A 22,640-nucleotide genomic window follows, 5' to 3' on the forward strand; every position below is an offset into this window, starting at 1 on the left:
TTTAATGTGGACTATAATCATTGTACTGGAATTTATGATTTGATAATAATTTCTTGAATGTATTTAGTTACATGTATCAAAGTGTTCTTTGTGATCTTTGATGTGAAAATGAATAAAATAGATTTAAACATAAAAGCAGAAATCAAATGCTAGTTTCCAGTAGGGCTGGCACTCTGGTGACTGCAGAAAACATTCTAGAGTTTTCTGCTAGATTTTATGATCATGTTAGGAGTAATCTCAATGAATGACAAACAGTAGAGTCTCAACTATATGGCACCCATGGAGATTGGTAGATGCTGGATAAATGTATTTCTGGTTGCTTATTTATAATAGGCCTAACTACTGTAATACTACTATACTCCATACCATACCTTTCTGGTCTGAGTCGCTCCCAGCATCTGTTCCTCCCTTCCCATCCTCCTTTCTGGTCTGGGTCACTTTCTCTCCTCACCCCCTTATAGGTCCAGCATCCAACCATCTCCCCTCCCCTTCACTCTGCAGGTCTAGCATCCATGTCCCTTCCTCCCCTCCTCACTCAGTTGAGCTGCTATTTCTTACCTGCAGCCGGTCAGCACAGGCAGTGCTATAAACAGGCTGCTTGCGGCCTGCTGTGGCAGGGCCTTTCCTCTGCTGTGTCAGAAGTGACATGGCAGAGAAGAGGCCCTACAGGGGTTAGCTGCAAGCGGGCTGTTTATAGCATTGCCTCTGCTATCCAGCTGCCACTTTGTGGGTTGGAGAGAAGGAGGGCGGGGGGCTGTCGGGTCAGGACCAGTTGCCACTGTTGCTTCAGGGGCTGCAGGGAGGACACTTTTTTTTTTTTTTTTGGACAGCTGGTTGAGTACCAGTTAACTGGGATTCTACTGTATATATTTGTTATGATTCTAGATTATTGATCTAGCCTCTTCTAGCTGTCATCTGCTTTGAACCTTCACTGGCAAACAGAGGGATATAAAAACTAATTCTAACTTGTAAAGTAATTTAAGAACCTGCTGGCTGGAACTGCAGAACACTTAGAAATAAAAACGAGTAGACAACATAGTATTCGAGAGATTCTTTTTCACAATTTCTTAATTAGAGAAACAGAACACCAGATTTTGAAGAGCACTTACCTAAGCACTTAACATCTCCAACAGCATATGCAGAGGCTGCCCTGGGTTTATTGGTAACTAGTGCGAGTTCCCCAAAATAATGTCCCCGGTTACACCGGGCAATCTCCACTTCCAGATTACTCTCTTGACCTGTCTTTGTCTAAGAGGAAATGGAACATCAGGCATTATGTTCTCAAACTATAGAACGTCAAAATTGAGAATCTGTCAAAACTAATGTCCACATTAATGTTAGACAAACCATTTTTTAATACATCATCCTACTTGTACTCCCAATCTACCACATTCTCGCTCAGTACCAATGCTCAACTGAAGATACAATATAAAAAGAATGTAAGGCAATGGTTTCCACTACCAAAAGGTTTGGAGCTGCTTCACAGCAAAAATTATTAAATAACTAGTTATATTCTTTTGGAAAGGATTAAACTGTTGGGATAGATGCACTCTTGGGATTTTCCTACTGACAACAATTAAGATCCACTCCATAACAATTACAGAGATCAGAGTTCTCTTCAAATGCTCCCTACCTTACTTTTCATCATGATTTTTACTTCTCCAGACTCTACAATAAAAAAGCAGTCGGCTTTATCTCCCTGTGGGGAAAAGAAAACATTTTTTCTATGATATTACAAGAGGCTCATATGACTTCAGTGCTTAATCTCTTTTCTAGGCTTCACGTTTCAAGTTTTATAAGTGGCTTACAGTAATAAAATCATAAAATGGAGGGATATACAAACAATAGTCATTACAATACAGTTCAAAACGAATAATCACACAATATAGACTGACTTTGGAAACAAGGAGTTAATTGGAAGAAATACATTATTGAATAGGAAAGGAAGACAGACGGTAAGTAGTGTCATACATGAAGCAAGTATGCAGACTGTGCAGTAGTCAACAAGGCAAGACTATAAGCAACAAGCAGAGTTGAGCTACAGATAAATTACAGACCGATGTCCCTTGAAATAGATTTTATAAGCTGTAAATCTGGTTTTTCTTTTTAAAAAAAGTGTGGCAGCTGATAGCTCTGTACTGTTTGTGATGCATTGGTATTTTAGTGATGTGATAAGTTATGTACGTTTTATTGTAATCTGCTTAGGCATTAAGTAGAATAAATAAAATTAAGTCCAGTCTGAAGATTCACATTGAATATGAAATATGCTTATATACAACTGAAGTATTGCATGCATCTCTCTCCATCCATACTAATTGTAGGTATCCTGGAACCCAGACTGGCTTGAAAACCACTGCTGTAAACAGTATTGTGACACAGTGACTAAACTGAATATGTGAGAATATGAGAAGTACCATTTAATCCCCTTCTCCTTCACTCACTTATTATTCACTTATTCACTCAATTATTAAGACCTCTGTACTCAACTTGACACTTATCTTTCTGGGAATAGTGACATGTGAGATATCAGCCTTATTGCATCAAGTGAAGCCATATATAATGTTAGCATTTACTGTATATTTATTATTAAACTCCCAAGATTACTATCACTGTGAAGATTATCTAGATGTATGCAAATACAGCAGTGCTTGCTTACCTGAGCAATAATCCGCTCTCCATCTTGGTAGAACTTCTCACCTATCACATCAACAATTTTCATTCTTTCTGAATTCTGAACCACAAAAATAGAAATCAATTATAAACACTATGGATGATGTGGAAGTCTTAGGCACTGTTTACACATATAAAGCAAAGATATTTTACCTGTAGGTGTTCTGGGGTCAGCAGGCCTATATGTTCTCACAACCTGTCCACCTCCCCTAGGTGACTTCTTCACTTTTTTTTTACTGAACTGATGTTCCTGTAAGCTAAGAAGTCAACGGAGAGGTTGACAAGTTGTGAGAATTCTTATTTTATTTATTTTGGGTATTTTATATACTGCCTACCAAAGTTACCCAAGCGGTTTACAATTAGGTACTCAAGCATTTTCCCCATCAGTCCCGGTGGGCTCACGATATGCCTGATGACCTTGGAGAACACATGCTTTAAGTGGCTTTCTCCGAGGACAAGCAAGCATTATATTCTCACATGTGGGACTCCCAAGCTGCCAGGATTGTGGCTCTGGATGAGGATAATGGATACATAAACTCTATTATCCAATTGGCGAAACCCAAGTGAGTTGGACAGAAAGCTGGCACTCGGGAATGTATTTATTTTTAGCATTTCTATACTGCTTACAGCCTAAGCGGTTTACATTCAGGTACTCAAGTATTTCTCCCTATCTGTTCTGGTGGGCTCACAATTTAACTAATCTGGGCCAATGGAGTGTTAAGTGACTTGCCCAGGAAGTAAAAAGATTCTGTTGAACTGCTTGTCCAAACAGACAGTCTCTTCTGGAGTTTTGTTCCCAAACAGTAGTGAGAAGTAAAGGTTTGGATTGAGGACCAAGTGGCCGCTTTGCAAATGTTCTCAATGGATCTAGAGAAGAAATGAACTACTGAAGCAGCCATAGCTTGGACATTATGGACTCTTACATGGTCCTGTTGCAGGAGACACAGTCCGCTAGCAAGTGGAAACGGTTCTCTTGGAAACAGGTACTCCAAGTCTGTTAGCATCAAAAGCCACAAAAGAACTCAGATGATCCTCTATGAGATTTAGTGCATTCTAGGTAGTATGCCAGAGCATGTTTGTTGTCCAAGGTATGCAGTGCTGCCTCTCCAGGATGCAAATGTGGCTTTGGAAAGAAACGGGGAGAACTATGAATTGGTTGTGGTGAAATTTCGAGATGACCTTGGGTACGAATTCTGGATGAGTGCAAAATACTACTCTGTCGTGGTAGAATCTTGTATAGGGAGAATGTGACAAGAGCGTGAAGTTCACTCACATGGTGTACAGATGTAAGGGCAATGAGGAAAATGACTTACCAAGTGAGAAGTTTGAGAGTGCAAGCTGTAAACAGCTCAAATGGAGACCTCATAAGAGGATTTAGTACCATATTAAGATCCCAAGCAACAGGGTGGCTTGATAGGTGGTTTTGTATGGAATAGTATGAAACGTGTTGATAACACTGAAATACACTTGAATTGAATTGGATTTTAGACTAAAGTTGGAGAGAAGGTAGTCCAGTGTGGAAGGAAGTAAACATGTGACTAGTTCCAAAGAATGCAATACACACCAGGAAGAAAACCTAGTCCACTTGAAGCAGTAACAGAACCGAGTGGAATGTTTTCTAGATGTGTCAATGACAGCAGATATTGCAACCAAGAAGCAGAAAGTATTTACTTGCTCGGTGAAAGAAACAGTGCTATTAATGCTAACAAGCAGGAGTTCAGGTGAAGGAGGGATCCCTCATTCTGCGTCAATTATGCTGGAAACTGACGCAGCTTGCACGATTTCTTGGATGCGAGCTCTAGGAGTGGGAACCAAACCCAATGTGGCCAACAAGGTGCTATAGGGATCATGAAGCCTTGAAGTTTGAGAAGTTTTCCCCGAAGATGGGGATTGCCCTGAGCTCCTGTAAAGTAAATGCAGGCTGACTGACTGTTACCACCAGGGACTGGTCTGTCAGCTGCAGACCGAAGTCAGTGCAGGCAGAGCTGAATAAACACTCTGAGCACAAGAAACCCCCAAAATGGGACAAAAAACACTGAATAAAATAATAAAATGGGGAGAGCAAAACAAACACACTCCTGCTGGCACGCATGCAGAAGGGAAAAACTAGGTGGAACTAAGGAGCCCAGTGAAGTACACCAGAGGCATAGAGAAAAAATCCAGAGTGGATTCCTTCTGCAGATGGCATGCAGCCATGGGTTTCACAACCCATCTGTCTAGAACAGGGGTGTCAAAGTCCCTCCTCGAGGGCCACAATCCAGTCGGGTTTTCAGGATTTCCCCAATGAACATACATGAAATCTATTTGCATGCACTGTTTTCATTCATGGTCTAGAAAGTCTCACCTATTGCACTGGAAAATCAGTTAAATAGGAATTTAAGGAGACTTAAAGAGTGATACTTTCTGAACTCTGATAGGCTAAAGTAAAACAGTTTGGAAGCATTGATGCTACACACATTTGGTAAACCTGGCTCATGACACAGCATATTTTTCTGGTGTGGTTGCATAAAATGCTTTTAAGACCATTACCTATCTGACAAAAACAGAACACATTCTCACTATCTGTAAATGTTTTAACCTAGATAAATACTATCTCCATAAAGGTACAAAGAATTCTAAAATTTATATCAAAAGAAAATCCAGTGGTCATGTGAAATATAATTTTGCTCATTAACTGTGTATTCATGAAATTTAAGGAGCTAAAAAAATCCCCTATCTGCAAAATCACAATAGCATTGATAGAGTGTATATGTAAATTAATACATGTCCTTACATCCAAAGACTTAAGGATGGGTACAGACTCTATAAATAACTCGTACATCTTTCTTTTCCTTGCATTGTTTTTCAATATAATTCTCCTGAATGTCACTCGATCCTGGGGAAAAAAAAAAAGAAAATAAGATTATCTTTTGCTTTGATGAGGTTTCAGAATTAAATTAATTGATTGATTATAAGTGCTTATGATTATTAATATATGTATGTATATATATTGTTTTGCACTTTTGTTAACTTTGAATACTTAAGATTTAAAAAAAGAATTAAATCTGGGCCTCTGTTAGGTATACGTGGGAGCGGACTGTTGGGCGCCCTGGTCTGACCCAGCAGAGGCAACTTCTTATGTTAGTACATCTGGTGACTATTTTATTTCAGAATCCTGAAAAATAAACTTGCTTGCAGCTCTAGAGGACTGCATTTGTACACACCTATATGATTTCTTTTAGCACAAATCACAATATAAATCAGAGTGAATTCCATTCAGAACCAGACCTGAAATAAAACTTCTTTAACTTCCTACTGGCTTTATACATTTTGGGGTATCTACCAAGATACGAGTTCACTTTCTACTTACCAGTCCCCAAAGGGCTCCTTCTGTTACAGCAACAATAGTAGCAGCTCTTGGAGTGTTGTACATCAAAGCTAGTTCTCCAAAACTTCCACGATTATCATAACGGCCAACACAGAGGGACTGATTATCTCTAGTTACATAAATATCATACTGTCCTCTGTAAAGATTAAACATACATAGTTGTTAGACCAAATGACTTTTAAAAAATCAGTAGTGCTAAATATTCTTCTGACCTTTTGCTTGCAAGGCTGATGAATCACCCAATTAAGCTATTCTGATACATCATAGTCAATAATAGTTGCATTATCAATAGAATCTATAATGATTAAAATAGGATGGCGAGATTGACAGAGTTATCAACCTTTTTGACTTAGGAAGACAGCCCCCTCTGCCAATGGTATTTTTTGAAGGTTTTTCAATGACATACCACTAATAAATGTTAGGCTGAAGCTATATCTTGCAAGAACATAAGAGTAACCAGACTGGGTCATGCCAACAGTGCATCTAGCCCAGTACCCTGCTACCATCAGTGACCAATCCATTTCACAAATACCTGGCAGAATCCCAAAGAGTAGCAAGATTCCATGCTAACGACCTCATCGATAAGTAATGGCATTTCTCATGTACACCTTAATAGCAGTTTATGGATTTTTAAAACCGAGGCACGCTAACTACTGCTACCACATCATCCAGCAACGAGTTCCAATCCAGAGCTTAACTATATATAATTTGTAAACATATTTCAGATGACATTAGGTTCTTACCTTGCTAATATCTTTTCCAATAGATAGGTGTGTCATTCTGGACAAGCGGGTAATCTTCTCATGGCTGCGAGCCTTTGCAGAAGGAATCCACTCCAGATTTTTTCTGTATCCCTCCTACTTCACTGAGAGCTCTACTGCCACTTACAGTTGGTCCCCAAGCAAAAGCTCTACCAAAATTAGTAAGTCTGTTCTGCTCAAAGAAACATAAGAACTATGAACATTCAAATAGAGCGCCAAACATGCCAGCAGAAGCATGTTACACTAAGCTGAGCATATTCTTCCCATCTCACATCACATCCCTTTCAAGTACAATATACTTTCTCATCAAATATCATTGAGTGGTCTTCCTTCCTTCTTATGCCTCTTGGTTCAAAACTCTACGCAAAACCTCTTCGATCATCCCAACAACAGTTATTAGTTGTTCCCTCATTTCGACAATTATTCCTCGATGTTCACAGGAACTCCTCGTTTTCTGTCATGGCTCCCACTCTCTGGAATTCCTTACCCTATCGTCACGCTGAAAGTTCATTTTTGACATTTTAAGATGCAACTGAAAGCATATTTCTCTCTGGCATTCTGCTCATAAAACTCTCCAGATTCTTCAACTTCACTATCTCTGCTTCGACAGCTCACTCTTGAGACTTAAGATACAGTTTCAGGCAAACTATTACTTTTCTCCGTCATTCTGCTTACAACTCAATTGGCTCTATCCACCAGTGAAGAGACTGACGAAGAGATGAGGTGACTAATCTTTTGAAAAAAGGGATTGAGAACTTGAGACCATTGAGAGGCTAGGGTCCAGTGAGCTGGTCTGAGATGGAGCCTTGCAAAGGGGATAACATGGACTGTGGATGCCATATGCCCTCAAGAGCCGCGACATCTGTCTGGCTAAAATGGTTTGTAGAAGAGAAACTCTCACAAAGGTGAAGCAAAGTGTCTTGTCTTCGTTGAGGAAGGAAAGCCCATAGATGAACAGTGTCGAGTAGGGCTCCCATGAATTGCAGTTTTTGAGAGGGTTGAAGTTGGGACTTTGGAAAATTGACTTTGAACTCTAGCTGTTGAAAAAAATGTTATTGTCAACTGTGTTGTGGAAAGTTCTTCTTGAGGTGAGGCAGCTTTTATTAGTCAATCATCCAGATATGGAAATACTTGAAATCCGTGAGTTTGCAGAGTTGCTGCTGCGACCACTAGGCACTTGGTGAACACTCTTGGAGAAGATGCCAGGCTGAATGGCAGAACTTTGTACTGAAAGTGTTTATGTGCTACATGAAACTGCAGGAACTTTCTGTGAGCAGGATGAATGGATATATGTGTGTAAGCCTCTTTGAGATATAGAGAGCATAGCCATTCATTTCATTCTAGAAGAAGGTATAGAGTCCCTAGGGATAGCATGTGAAACTTTTCTTTAACTAAATATTTGTTCAAGTTTCAGATGTCGAGAATTGGTCAAGACCTCCTGTCTTCTTTGGAATTAGAAAATACCTGGAGTAGAACCCTTGATTCTTCTAAGGAGGGACTATTTCTACAACATTTAGTTGAAGAAAAATTTCAATTTCCTGAAAAAGGGACGTCTGTTATGATGTGAAAAAGGACTCTCTTGGAGGGTGATTTGGAGGTAATGTTTCGAAATGAGTGAGTAACCCTCCTTGATGACTTTGAGGACCCAAGCGCCCATTGTGATGAAAGCAAAATGTCGATGATATAACTGCAGTTGATCTCCGATAGGCTGAGGAAGGGGCTGGGAAGGTGATATGCTGGCTATGCTCCCTAAAAACACGTTGAAAAGACAGCTGGTTTTTGAGGGGCTGACTAGGATTTTTGAGGTTGCTGGGGTATTTTTTTGCCTCTTCTGTGATGGTGGTTTGGAAGAAAAGGTTGTTGCAGGGTATCATCTCTTGTAAGAGTAAGCAGCTGGTCTTGGAGCCGATTTAGATCGATAGTTGGAGGAGAAGGTAGGGTCCAGAAATGAATTTTTGAGAATTGGCTTAACCACTACATGTTTGAAGGTTACCAGGAATAGTTGCAATGGAAATGGATAGGTTAAGGATATGACGGATAGCAGGGATAACAGTATGTGAGATGGGATCAAGAAGAGGGGTGAAAATAGAGTCAGAGGGGCATGTAGTAGGCTTGGCCAAGGATAGAATTGAAAACCAGGGAAGAAATATCATGATAGAAACATAGAAGATGACGGCAGATAAGGGCCATAGCCCATCAGGTCTGCCCACTCTACTGACCCACCCCCAAGTCTACTATCCTAGGGATCCCACTCCTGGTGACAGGTTCCCTTGGCTTAACCCTCTAAGAGATCCCACATGGGCATCCCATTTGCTCTTAAATTCTTGCACGCTGTTTGCCTCGATCACCTGCACCGGGAGCTCGTTCCAAGGATCAACCACTCTCTCGGTGAAGAAATATTTCCTGGTGTCGCCATGAAATTTCCCGCCCCTGAGTTTGAGCGGATGCCCTCTTGTGGCTGAGGGTCCTTTGAGAAAGAGAATCTCTTCTTCCATCTCGATACGGCCGATAATATACTTAAACGTCTCGATCATGTCTCCTCTCTCCTTACGTTCTTCGAGTGAGTACAGCTGCATATTTTTCAGCCTTTCCTTGTACGATAGATCCTTGAGCCCCGAGACCATCCTGGTGGCCATCCGTTGCACCGACTCTACTCTCAGCACATCTTTTCGGTAGTGTGGCCTCCAGAATTGCACACAGTATTCCAAATGAGGCCTCACCATGGTTCTGTATAATGGCATTATGACTTCAGGCTTCCGGCTGACAAAACTAGGGACAGTTAGGTTGGCTGAAGGTACAGCACAAACAACTTTCACAACTCCTAGTGGCTGTGGGGAGAGGGAGTGAAGAGTCACAGTCATCATGCAATGATGATACCTAATGGCCAGATTCAGGGTCCATAATGGCTTCTGATTGAGGACCACTGTTACAATGACCATACAAAAAGTTAGGACAAATTACAAAAGCTCATTTCAATAAAGATTTAAAGTTTTAAGGAAAAAAACCAAAATGAAAGTTCATGGTACTAGATCACAATTTGGCTCTGATTAAGTTAGAAGGCCAAAGGAATAGAAGAAACTTTGATTTAAAGGAAAAAAAAAGGGAGGATATGGTCACCTCTCACCTTTCAATAACATAGAAATTATCTCCATCATCTCCCTGGTCAATGACGTGTTCCTCAGGTTTTACTCTGTGCTCAAACATGGCATCCAGAACCTGAGAGAGCTGCTCCTGAAGAATTTAAGAGAGTACAATTTAACATGGTAAAAACACACAATTTAACATTGTAAAAAGATGATCCGGCAAGGTAAATGCTCCAATGCCGACAGAATTCCTATGAATGTTGGAGCATTTACCTCACCAGTCTACAGTAGAAACCTTTTCCATGGCTTTGTAAAAGGAGGCCTTAGGAACTCATAGGTAAGCATATAAATAGATGACTATTTAGGTGCTTTAAGAAAAATTCATCCAAAACTAAGGGCTGAAATTTGGCTGAAATTTCATGTAAATTGGGTGCCTAAAACTGGACAGGCCTGGGTCAGCTTTCTTTGCAATTTCATAACCATTTACAAGGACATTTCAAAAAGTAACAGCAAACTGAATATTTTGAGATATATAATTTAATTAGAAATACAAATTATATGTCATTTTTCTACATAATCACCCTCCTTTTCAACACACTTCTCACACCGTTGCACCAACTTCTTTATTCCAATGGAAAAAAATGTTTTTGGTTGTGCCTTCAGCCAGGAATGCACTGCTTCTTTGACCTTGTCATCACTTCCAAATCTTTGTCTTCTCAAAGCGCCTTCAAGGGTTCAAACATGATAAATCAGCAGGAGCAAGACCAGGGCTATTACTGCATCCACTAATATTATTTCTATAATGCTACCAGACATACACAGCACTGCGTAGAATCACAAAGACGACGACAATCCCTTCTCGAAAGAGCTTACAATCTAAACAGACAAGACAGGCAAACAGGATGTCATGAATAGTTAATCTGCTGGCTGGACTGGTGGGCAGAGAGCAGTAAGGTTATGGTTTGAAGGCTATATATCAAAACGGTGGGCTGTATGGAGAATGGTGTAATATTTGAAATCTCAATCTCTGAATGGTGTCAAGAATTGCAGTGGCCATATGAGGGCACGCGTTATGAAGGAGGGCAATGTTTTTAGAGAAAAGTCCTCTGCAATGGCTCCATATTTTTGGCTTCAGCTGCTCCTTCAACACTGAACTGTATCAGTCACTAGTCAGTTTCACTCTTTTCCTGATAGTGCTCCAAAACTAGTCCATTCATTTCCCAGTAGAGAGTAAACAGGACCTTCCCAGCAGAAGGTTGAGACTTGAACTTCTTCTTGACTGGAGATAACATGTTACGCCATTATGAAGACTGCCTTTTGCTTTCAGGCTCATAGTGATGCACCCAGGTTTCATCCCTGTAATGATATGTGCTAGGAAGCGTTCTCCATCATATTGTGCCAAAAAGGCTGTGGAAGTCTGCACATGAATCATCTTGTGCTCATCAGTCAGCATCATAGGCACCCACCATGCACACAACTTGTGACACTTGAAAACCTCAGCAACAATGGTATGTGCAGTTCCAGTACTGACATCCAATTCCTGGCCAGAACTTCTAAAGAAATGCGCCCGTTTTCATGAATGTCATCATCAGCATGATCCACCGTTTCATCAGTGATGGCCATGCTGGTATGACCGGTGTGTTCCTCAAGAGAGATTGATGTTTGCCCATTTTTAAATTAATATACCCATTCATACTCTTCTCTTGCCAATGCAGGCATCTCCATACTGTTGCAGCATTCCATGAATTTCACGAGGTTTCACACCCTGGTGACTACTTGTTGCTCCTCTACTATAAAAACAGTTAAGGGCACAGCCATTTTGTATATGGCACCCAACCGATTAAGCACACCATGCCATCTATTGGGCAGTGTCAAACTTCCTCTAAGAAATGCCATGGGTGTTATGTTTCATGAAATAGTGTCAATTTGCTGTTACTTTTTGAAACGCCCTTGTATTATATAGAAACAATAATTAATTACTGAAAAAAACTGAAATTTTATTCCACAGAATCAGAGACTTACAAATAAAATACAAAATCTGTGCATTAAGTTAAAAATTTACAGAGATTAATACTTATGTTTTAAATTATTGAAAGAGGACATGGCAATATAATTATGCCATAAGCATCATCAGCAGAAGTCATACCAGTAATCTGGCTGATACAATGACAGAATGACTTTTTCATTCAATAATGCAGCTGCTATTTAATTTCTATATAGAAAGTAAGCTCTAATTTATGTGAAACTTATATTAGAACAAATTTGTGGACTACATGTTGTATATATTTATAAGAACATGAAAGCTTATGAGATTATAAGTTTAGTGTGCCATACTGCAATAGCTAAGTAGTCTACTATAGCTTAAACAATCATCATTCAAGAAAATCAGTTGATAGATTCTAGGCTCTCTGCCAATTTAGTAAATGCAGCTGCAAACCCAAGTAGATATGAACGGTTTGCAATTACCACACTTGGTCAAAATCCAATGCAGAATTTTCTTATTTATAAAGCATTCAGTTTTTTGTTAAGATATTTGCCAATGACCCTAATGTTAGGATCTTTTATTAAGAGACTTACATACAGTAGAATTGTTTTCTGCAGTTCAACTGCGGGTTTGCTTTCAGATTTCTGCTATCTATAGCTACTTGTACTACTGTATATAAGCTGACCCAAATATAAACCAAGGTAACCTCTTTCCCCCCCTAAAGGATGAAAATACTACACACACAGCATTTATCTGCGAATCTCGGGCAGGTAAACGCGGCCTGCTGCCATATCGAACAGAATTCCTTGGTATTCTAGGGACTGCGTGGGCATCAGATGGCTCTTCCTGAAGCTAACAATCCAGCCCAAAGATTCCAACACCCAGAGCATCCTTTCCACCGTAGAACGCCCATCTTCGACGAGGGCGCTCTGATCAACCAGTTGTCCAAATAAGGGTGAACTTGCAAACCCATCTTCCTCAGATGAGCTGCTACCACCATCACTTTGGTGAACATCCGGGGTGCTGTTGCCAGGCCAAAGAGCAGAGCCGAAAACTGATAATGCTGATCCAGCACATGAAACCATGGGAATTTGTGGTGAGCTGGAAAAATGGGAATGTGCAGATACGCCTCCGTAAGATCCAGGGAGGCCAGAAACTCCCCCCTAATGACTGACTTCAGTCTCAAATCCGGAACCGAGGAATCTTGAGAGCTGCATTCACATGTTTCAGATCCAGAATAGGTCTCTAATCTTCTGACCCTTTCTTTGGTACGATAAAGTAAACAGTTTCTGCCCAAGTCCAACAAAAAAAGATTGCTTGGCACCAGCTTTATTGCTCGAATATCCAGCAAGCACTGAACAGTAGCCTGGACTCTGTGCGCCTTTTCCTGCCTCTCAGCAGGAGAGGTCACAAACTAATCGGCAACCACTTATTATCATGTCAACACTGTTGGAACTTTCTAAAAGGCAAGGAGCAATAGCAGCTAAGCTTCTTCTTACTGTAGCCCTTGCACCAGATAAAAACACGTTGCTTAGGCTTTTCTTTAAAAATAAACAAAAAATCTCTTAGGTTTAAAATCTTAATGCTTCCAGACTTAGCACGAGATACACAAAAGCGTAGATGAGAATTTTTGCTTTTAAAACCCGGTGTTATTGCCCTGGGGGCGACATTCTTTCTTCATCACCCTTGTAAATGTGTGATACATTATCGTATGATAAGGAGAAATTAGGTTCTTACCTGCTAATTTACTTTCTTTTAGCTTCTCCAGACCAGTAGAGGTTAACTTTACGAATGGGTATATATCTAATCATGACCAGCAGGTGGAGACTGAAAACAAAACTTTGGGACAGTATATCCTAGCCCCTCCTCTCTATTTCCCTCAGTCTGCCGAATAGCCAAGCAGAACCAAGAACTGGAAAACAACAGAGAGAAAAAACAATACTCCGAAAGGAGTAACAAATAACATACCCAAAATGCTGTTGGAAAATGCAGAGGAGAAATTCCCGAAGGAAGAATGTCCCCACAGCTCGCCAGCTAAGCCAGCCGAGCCACAGCCGCTGTTCTTCAATTCTCCCCGGCCCTAGAAAAATACTAGAACCCGCAGCAAAAACCAAAAACTGCCCGCGCAACAGCCCCAACAACAACAACAACAACAGACAGGGTGGGGACCTCTACTGGTCTGGAGAAGCTAAAAGAAAGTAAATTAGCAGGTAAGAACCTAATTTCTCCTTCTTTAGCACTCTCCAGACCAGTAGAGGTTAACTTTACGAATGGGACGTACCAAAGCAGTCCCTTTCACGGGCGGGACCCCCGAAGGGCCGATACCAGTACACGCTCACCGAACACCGCGTCCCGACGCGCCTGCACATCAACCCGATAATGACGAACAAAGGAATGCAAGGAGGACCAAACCGCAGCCTTACAAATATCCACTGGAGGCACGAGCGACGACTCAGCCCAAGAAGCCGCCTGACCCCGAGTGGAATGAGCCTTGAGAAACTCCGGAACAGGCTGCTGTTTCAGAAGATAAGCGGAAGCAATCGTCTCCTTGATCCAGCGCGCAATAGTAGCCTTAGAAGCGCCTGCTCCCCGACGAGGACCCGCCAGGAGGACAAAGAGATGATCGGACTTCCGGAAGTCCTGGGTCCGCTGCACATAAGAGCGAAGGACCCGACCGACATCCAACTTGCGCAGCTGCCGTTGCTCAGAAGAGCCCTCCCGACCACCCAAGACCGGGAGAACCACCGATTGATTGACATGAAAAGGAGAAACAACCTTCGGCAGAAAGGAAGGAACAGGCCGCAAGACGACCCGCTCCCTAGAAAACTCCAAGAAGGGAGCCCTACAAGAGAAAGCCTGCAGCTCAGAAACACGCCTAGCAGAAGTAATGGCCACCAAAAAGACCGCCTTCAAAGTAAGGTCCTTCAAAGAACAGTCGTCCAAGGGCTCGAAAGGCGGACGCACCAAAACAGAGAGAACCAGATTAAGATCCCAAGAGGGAACCGAGGGCCGTAGAGGAGGCCTAAGCAACTTGGCCGCCCGCAAAAACCGAATCACATCAGGAAGAGCCGATAAACGCTGACCTGACACCAACCCTCGAAAGGCCGACAGGGCCGCAAGATGAACCCGGAGAGAAGACCAAGCCAGGCCTCTATCCAGGCCATCCTGCAAGAACTCCAGAATGTTAGGCAGAGAAGCGCGAAAAGAGGTCACTCCCCGCGCCCGACACCATTCCTCAAAGAGACGCCAAACCCGCACATAAGCCCGGAAGGTAGAAAGCCTCCGGGACCCCAACAGTGTAGAGATCACCTTGTCTGAATATCCCTTCTTGCTAAGGCGACCCCTTTCAAGAGCCACGCCGTAAGACAGAAGGGAGACGGGTCGAACATGGGAATGGGACCCTGCATCAGAAGGTCGTCCGAGAGAGGCAGAGGAAGAGGATCCGCTACCAGGTGCCTCACCAGATCCGCATACCAAGGACGGCGAGGCTAATCCGGCGCCACCAGCACCACCAAACCCGGATGGTGAACAATGCGAAGAAGCACTCTGCCCACCAGCGGCCAAGGAGGGAACACATACAACAGCCCCTCCGTTGGCCACTGCTGGACCAGAGCATCCAGACCCTCGGCCAGACCGTCCCTGCGACGACTGAAGAAGCGGGGCACTTTGGCGTTGCCACCCGTGGCCATCAGGTCCATCAGGGGCTGCCCCCAAGCCTGCACTATCAACTGAAACGCCTCGGCGCCGAGACACCACTCTCCTGGATCTAGGAAGTGACGACTGAGGAAGTCTGCCTGAACATTTTCTACTCCGGCTATATAAGAGGCCGAGAGGTCCAGCAGATGGGATTCCGCCCAAACCATGAGCAGAGCCGCCTCCTGCGCCACCTGAGTGCTCTTGGTGCCCCCCTGACGATTGACATAAGCCACCGCCGTGGCATTGTCTGACAGCACTCTGACCGACTTGCCCAGCAACAGGGAGTGGAAAGCCAACAGCGCCAGACGGACCGCTCTGGTCTCCAACACGTTGATTGACCAGGCGGCCTCCTCCGCGGACCAGGTGCCCTGAGCTGAGTGACCCAAACACTGAGCCCCCCAACCCAGGAGACTCGCATCCGTCAGGAGCACCGTCCACTGCGGGAGATCCAGACCCACCCCCTGAACAAGGTGAGGGGTCTGGAGCCACCAACGCAGACTGCAGCGCGCCAAGCCTCGCAGGGGAACCGGAACATCCATCCCGTGCCTCTGGGGAGACCACCTCCGGAGCAGAGCATACTGGAGAGGACGCATGTGGGCCCGCGCCCACCTCACCACGTCCAGGGACGCCGCCATCGACCCCAAGACCTGGAGGAAATCTCTCGCCCGAGGACACCGGGACGCCAAAAGCAGGCGAATCTGAGATTGCAATTTGCTCACCCGGCCCTCTGGGAGGAAGACCTTCCCCAAGGAGGTGTCGAACAGCACCCCTAGGTACTCCAGACGCTGAGCCGGGACCAACCGACTCTTGGAAAGGTTGACCACCCAGCCCAGCGACCGGAGAAACTCCACCACCCGAGCAGTAACCCGGGAGCTTTCCTGCAACGACTTTGCCCGAATTAACCAGTCGTCCAGGTAGGGGTGTACCAGGATGCCCTCCGACCGCAAGGCTGCCGCGACGACCACCATCACCTTGGTGAACGTCCGAGGAGCCGTGGCCAGCCCAAAGGGAAGCGCACAGAACTGAAAGTGCCGACCCAAGATCGCAAAGCGCAGGAAACGCTGATGAGAGGCCCGAATGGGAACATGCAAGTAGGCCTCCGTCAGATCGAGAGAAGTGAGAAACTCCCCCGGCTGAACCGCCAGAATGACCGACCGCAGAGTTTCCATACGGAAAGAGGGAATCTTGAGAGCCCTGTTGACCCCTTTCAAATCGAGGATGGGCCGAAAGGTCCCCTCCTTCTTGGGCACCACAAAGTAAATGGAGTACCTGCCCGTGCCCCACTCCGGAGGGGGCACCGGAACAACTGCCCTGAGATCTAGCAAGCGCTGAAGGGTCTGGCGAAAAGCCTGCGTCTTCCCCGGAGTCTGACATGGAGAAGCGAGGAAAAAATCCGGCAGAGAGCGGGCGAACTCCAGGGCATAACCGTCCCGCACCACCTCCAGGACCCACTGATCGGACGTGATCTCGGCCCATTTGGGGAAAAATTCGCGCAGCCGGGCCCCCACCGGAACCAAAGGGGGCGCCGGCAAGGCGTCATTGTGCAGGACGGGAAGCGGGGGAACCGGCGGAGGGATTCCCTGCCCCCCGACGGGCCCCCCGAAAGGGCTGCATGCGCTGGAAGAACCGACCCCGGGAAAATCCCGGAGACTGGAAAGAAGCAGCCCCACGCCCAGGGCGATACTTGCGAAAGTCCCGCAAACGCCCCCGGGCCGCACCACCCCGAGACGCCGGGCGGGCACGGTCCTCCGGCAGACGGGGAACTTTCGAGTCCGACAGAGTCTGAATCAACTTATCCAAGTCCTCTCCAAACAAAAACGACCCCCGAAAGGGAAATTTAGTAAGCTTAGCTTTGGACGCAGCATCCGCCGCCCAAGCGCGCAGCCACAACACACGCCTTGCGGCCACGCCAAAAGCCATAGACTTAGCCGAGATCCGGACCAAGTCATATAGAGCATCTGAGAGGAATGAGGCCGCCATCTCAATCTTCGCTACCTCCTGATCCACCAGAGACCAGTCGTCAGACTCTCGATCCAAGACCCGCTCCGCCCACCGAAACACGGCGCGAGCGACCAGTCCCCCACAAATAGCCGCCTGGACCCCAAAGGCAGAGACCTGAAAATTTTGCTTAAGGATGCTCTCCAATTTGCGCTCCTCAGAGTCCCGCAAGGCAGAACCGCCCTCAACAGGCACGGTATGCCGCTTGGAAATTGCCGAGACCACCGCATCCACGACTGGCGAAGCTAACGTAGCCCGATCCCCTTCAGGAATGGGATACAGGCGCGCCATGCTGCGCGCCAGCCGAAACGGCGTCTCCGGCGTTTTCCACTGCTCCAGAATAATATCCCGAATATCCTGATGCATAGGAAAAGAGCGGGAAACGGAACGGATCCCCCGTAACAGGGGGTCCCCCACACGCGGAGTCTCCGGCGGCGCGTCCTCAAAACGCAAAACCGAAGAAACCTGTTGAATAAGGTCAGGCAGCTCATCTTTCTGAAAAAGGCGCACCACGGACGCCTCGTCACTGGAGAACGGGAAATCCGACAACCCGCCGCCAGCTTCCGTCCCCTCCAGAGAGTCCTGGAACTCCTCAGAAGGGTCCAGGTCCTCCTCCAGACCGACCCGTTCCTCCGACCACAAATTCTCGTCCCACGACACCCGCGGATGCTTGGACAAGGGAGGCGGCGGAGGGGACGTCACGCCAGACGAAAGAGGCAAAGCCGCAGGGAGCGCGGAGGAAAACCCACCCCCCGAAACCCCCTGGGCGCAACCGGGACCCCCAGCCGCCTGAAAATAGGCTCTGCATAAAGAAAAGAAAAAGTCAGGAGAAAAAACCCCCCGAGGGTCCCAAGGGACTCCCTGCCACAGCAGGGGACCCAGCAGAACCTTGCCCCTGCATAGTCAAAACAGGGGGAAGGTCACCTGAGGTGGAAGACAAAATGGAGGGGCCAGACAGAGAAGATGGCGGTTTTCCCGCCAAAAAAGCTCCCTCCATAGCCTGAAGCGGCTGAGAGACCTGAATAGTCTCAGCCGCTAAAGCAGGCAAGCCGGCATCAGCTGTCAAAAAATCAGCTGAGAGGGAATCCTCTAAAACCCGACCGTCGGCGGTTTGGGGAATCCCTCCGTGGGCGGACGGAGAAGACCGGGCTTCCCCACCGTTCCCTGCCGACTCGCGAGGCACCATCGGCGGGGAGCTCTGGGCGCCTGCAGCCGCTGCCGACAGAGCTCCTCCACCGCACCGGCCTGAACACCGCTTGCACAGGCCGGCCGCGAGTGCCTCGCGTCTGGAGCACAATGAGCACTTTTTCCCTTTAGAAGTGCTCATTGCTCCATACGCGACCTAGCTGCAAAAAAGTGCCGGTTAGTTGAAAAATACAGTAAAATACAGTTTTCTTAAAGGGATACAACCCTCCAGACCAGCACTACCTCAGGATTATTTTTTTTTTTTTTTTTACAGAACAGACTCCACAGGCTCTCAAAGCAATATGCCTTGCTTGATTTAGGGGGCAAGGCTTACTGCTGAGGCTCCTCTAAAAAAATGTGGGGAGGTGGAGGAAGTGGGGGGAGGGACCCCGCTCGTGACCCGCCGGGTTTGACACCCCCGAGGTCGGACGAACCCCCAAACAGAGTCCGCCCAAGCTCCGTCCGGCTAAAAACAGGGACAATAAACCCCCTAAACAAATTCCAACAGCCCTACCAAGGGAGATGGGTACAGATCACTCAACACCTGCTGGAGACTGAAAGAAGACTGAGGGAAATAGAGAGGAGGGGCTAGGATATACTGTCCCAAAGTTTTGTTTTCAGTCTCCACCTGCTGGTCATGATTAGATATATACCCATTCGTAAAGTTAACCTCTACTGGTCTGGAGAGTGCTAAAGAAAATATGTTTCTTTGAACCCTGCCAACTGCCAACTTTCTTGTCAATATCTCACCCAGAAGAGGGGAAAATATGAGTGCCGTTTAGAATATTGGATATCCATATTCAGTTAATTAGCCCTTTGTCTTATTTTTTTTGCTTAGGCTTCTCCTTAGTATACTCGCTAATTGTACACCTTGGATCCCCATTTGAGGACTTGAGCTGAATTTAAGCAAAGATTTTCTATATTGTGAATTATATTTTACTTTACCTATGTTAACTTTTTCCTATTTTGGTTGTTATCTGGCTATTTCAATTACTTGTTTTATTTTTAACTTTCTGTACAAGTTTATACTTGATATGTAATTTGAAAATCATAAATAAATAAATAATAATAATAATAACAACAACAAAAGCAGCAGACATACAGCAAATGTTCTACTGCTTTTTAGTGCATCCAGATTACAGAAGCTACTTGAGATTCCTGCAATAATGCAATCTTGACTTTAATCAGGAGATTGTAGAATACAGAATGAAAGTTCATGTCTCTGGCAATAGCCCATCTCCTGCAGTGGCAACATATGGGCTTAGAAGGATATCCCAAGGAGAGAAAATATGGCACAGACACCAAAGATGCTTCAATGAAAAGGACTTTTACATAAATGATGGCTTGAAATCCTCATTTTTAACCCCATCCTTTTGGTTTTCCTTGTGTACCACACTTTCCTTTAACCACTGTAGTTCTTCCCCTCTTTCCATTTGTACCTGTTTGTCCAGTCGTGTACTTTATCTTTTGTTAAGTTATGTTAATTGTATTACTTGTTTTTACCCTATTTTAAATTGTACAACCACCTTGAAATAAATGATAAGGTGGTATATCAAATCAATAATAAACTTGAAACTTGAAAATTGCTAAAAAGAGCAAAGCAATATTGGCAGAGGCCAATCTCAGACGTCACAAAATCACTTCTAATATCTAGAAGTAAAGGCAGCATTTCCTACGATACGTAGACGAAACCGCGCGAGACAATCACGCGCAGACAATTGCATACAGGACGACAACTGGTCGAACCTACAAGAAGGGATCTTGTACTGATGAAGGACAGCTAAGCTCAATGTAACAGCTGGCCTTTGGGCTGAAAGTTTACAAGCTAGAAATTAAACAGTGAATCAAGGAACAGTGAAGACTTTCATCCGACCAGTCACCAAAGTGATATTTTTACATCATGAAGAAACATGATGAGGACGACATCATGGACTGTTGTCCACTCGAGAGACCACACTCTTTTTGTGTTCTTTGTCTGTGTTGTCAATCTCTCATGTCAGCTCCTGCAAGACTGCCAGAGAGAATCTATCCATACGTCAGAGATGTCAAGACAAGCTTGAAGTCATCAAAATTTAAGCTCCAGTTACTTATGGACTTTGAATAGACTATGTGCTATTATTTAGTTTGAGTAGGAATAGTGATATCTACAGATACCAGACAGGAAATGTTCTGACCTCACCTTCATGGAAGCAGATTGTTTACATATTTCAATATAAGCAGAATGTATTTTTTTTAAAATTCAAGTTCCAGTGTGCACTGCTCAGTGGGCCGGAGCCCCCCTCTCTCCTGTCTGTAAAGGAAGCAGACTTCATTTTTTAACTGCATGTGGCCAGAGAAAGCATTGTTACCCATCTGGATTTAAACCTTTGAATCTGCTAGTCTAAATACAGCTTAGTTGACTAAGTTTGGAGTACAGTATTATCTTCTATAGAGTATCTTCCACACTCCTGGTAATTACTACCTCTGGAATGTGCTGGTAGTGTGTGAACTTTGTAGAAGACAAAATCCCGAGAGAGAGAGAGAATGTTTTTATGTATTAAAGGATTTTACTTAAGGAATACACAGTCCAGTCTGCTAATATTATAGGCTACAGGTTCAATGAGTTTATCTATCTAGTATCATCAGGGAGAAGTCAGTCACAGTAATTGCCGTAGATCTGGACTTCTAAGCTATATAGGTGATAAAGAAGGTATTTTATAAAATTACCATCTCTATATTAGCTTAAGTCTAATTTATCAGTTACTGATTTTCACACATTTTTCAGCTTTTACCGTCTTCTCTGACTGATTATTGTAATTCCATTTACCAGGGTTTTCCATCTTCCTCAGTAAAGGCAACTAGTACAGACTAGAACAGAATTTGGTTACTGCCTGATGACAGATGGCAAAATTCAAGAACATATTTCTTCTGTGTTGTCAGATCCACACTGGCTACAGATCAGCTGGAAGGCTAAATTTAAAACACTGCCTCAGTACTGAAGGCACTGAGTGGCCTGTCTTTCCTGCACCATGTACCCACTGTTCACTATTGTGCATCTAGAATGTTACTATCTCTGGAACAAGACTGTTAGATAAGCTTTCAGTTAATGTGGCTCAAGAATCCTCTGTTCAGAGCTGGTTCCAAGTTATAGAATGTACTACTTCTTCAAATTTGAGATGGGAAGAGTTAATACAATTTTGTAAGGGTCTTAAATCTAACTTGTTTATAAATTCATTTTAGTATTTTCAAGAAATTATTAGATAAAGTTAGAATTTTGATTAATCTGCATGTGTGTTCTTGCATTTTAATGTTTGCATATTAAGATGTATCTGCAATATCTTAACTGTCAATATTTCTTGAAACCTACCTAGTACCTCAGGATTGGTGGAATATAAATTTTTCTAATAAATCTCTCAGATTTACTGCTAGTGCTCTTAAGCAATTACAGCAATTGTGAGTAGGGCTGGTGCTGGACAGACTTTATGGTTTTATTCCAAAAATACAAAGATGGGTCAGGATCAAGTTTAACATAAGAATCACCATACTAGGACAGACTGAAGGTCCATGAAGCCCAATATCCTGTTTCCAATAGTGGCCAACACAGGTCCCAAGCACCTAGCTAGAACTCAAGTATTAAAACAGATTTTATGTTGCTTATTCTAAGAATAAGTAATGGATTTCCCCAAGTCACCTCAATAATGGCCTATGGACTTTCTATTTAAGAATTTATCCAAACCTCTTTTAAACCCTACTAAGCATTTTATATGCCATATTCATATCAGAGGCTATGAATGTGTGTTGTGTACCTCAAAGGAGGACAGGAAGGCATCTAAAAATTGCATTTAATGAGTAAAAAGTAGAAATTCTGCTGGATTGTTTGTTGGTTTATCCAAAACACCACAAGATGGAATAGTCTT

General features: G+C 44.1%; 1 protein-coding gene across 1 annotated transcript in view; it reads right to left on the reverse strand.

The window, feature by feature from the left end:
* The window catches only part of PRKAR2A (protein kinase cAMP-dependent type II regulatory subunit alpha), a 64,526-nt gene that overhangs the window by 8,454 nt on the left and 33,432 nt on the right, over positions 1-22,640 (reverse strand). The window contains exons 5-10 of the mRNA XM_033925991.1: positions 9,923-10,029; positions 6,020-6,173; positions 5,444-5,545; positions 2,657-2,731; positions 1,634-1,699; positions 1,110-1,248 (exon numbers count right to left, since the gene is read on the reverse strand). Of these exons, the coding sequence (XP_033781882.1) occupies positions 1,110-1,248; positions 1,634-1,699; positions 2,657-2,731; positions 5,444-5,545; positions 6,020-6,173; positions 9,923-10,029 (643 nt within the window). The remainder of the gene's footprint in view (positions 1-1,109; positions 1,249-1,633; positions 1,700-2,656; positions 2,732-5,443; positions 5,546-6,019; positions 6,174-9,922; positions 10,030-22,640) is intronic.

This window comes from Geotrypetes seraphini, chromosome 17, assembly GCF_902459505.1.
Source record: "Geotrypetes seraphini chromosome 17, aGeoSer1.1, whole genome shotgun sequence".
Lineage (NCBI taxonomy): Eukaryota > Metazoa > Chordata > Amphibia > Gymnophiona > Dermophiidae > Geotrypetes > Geotrypetes seraphini.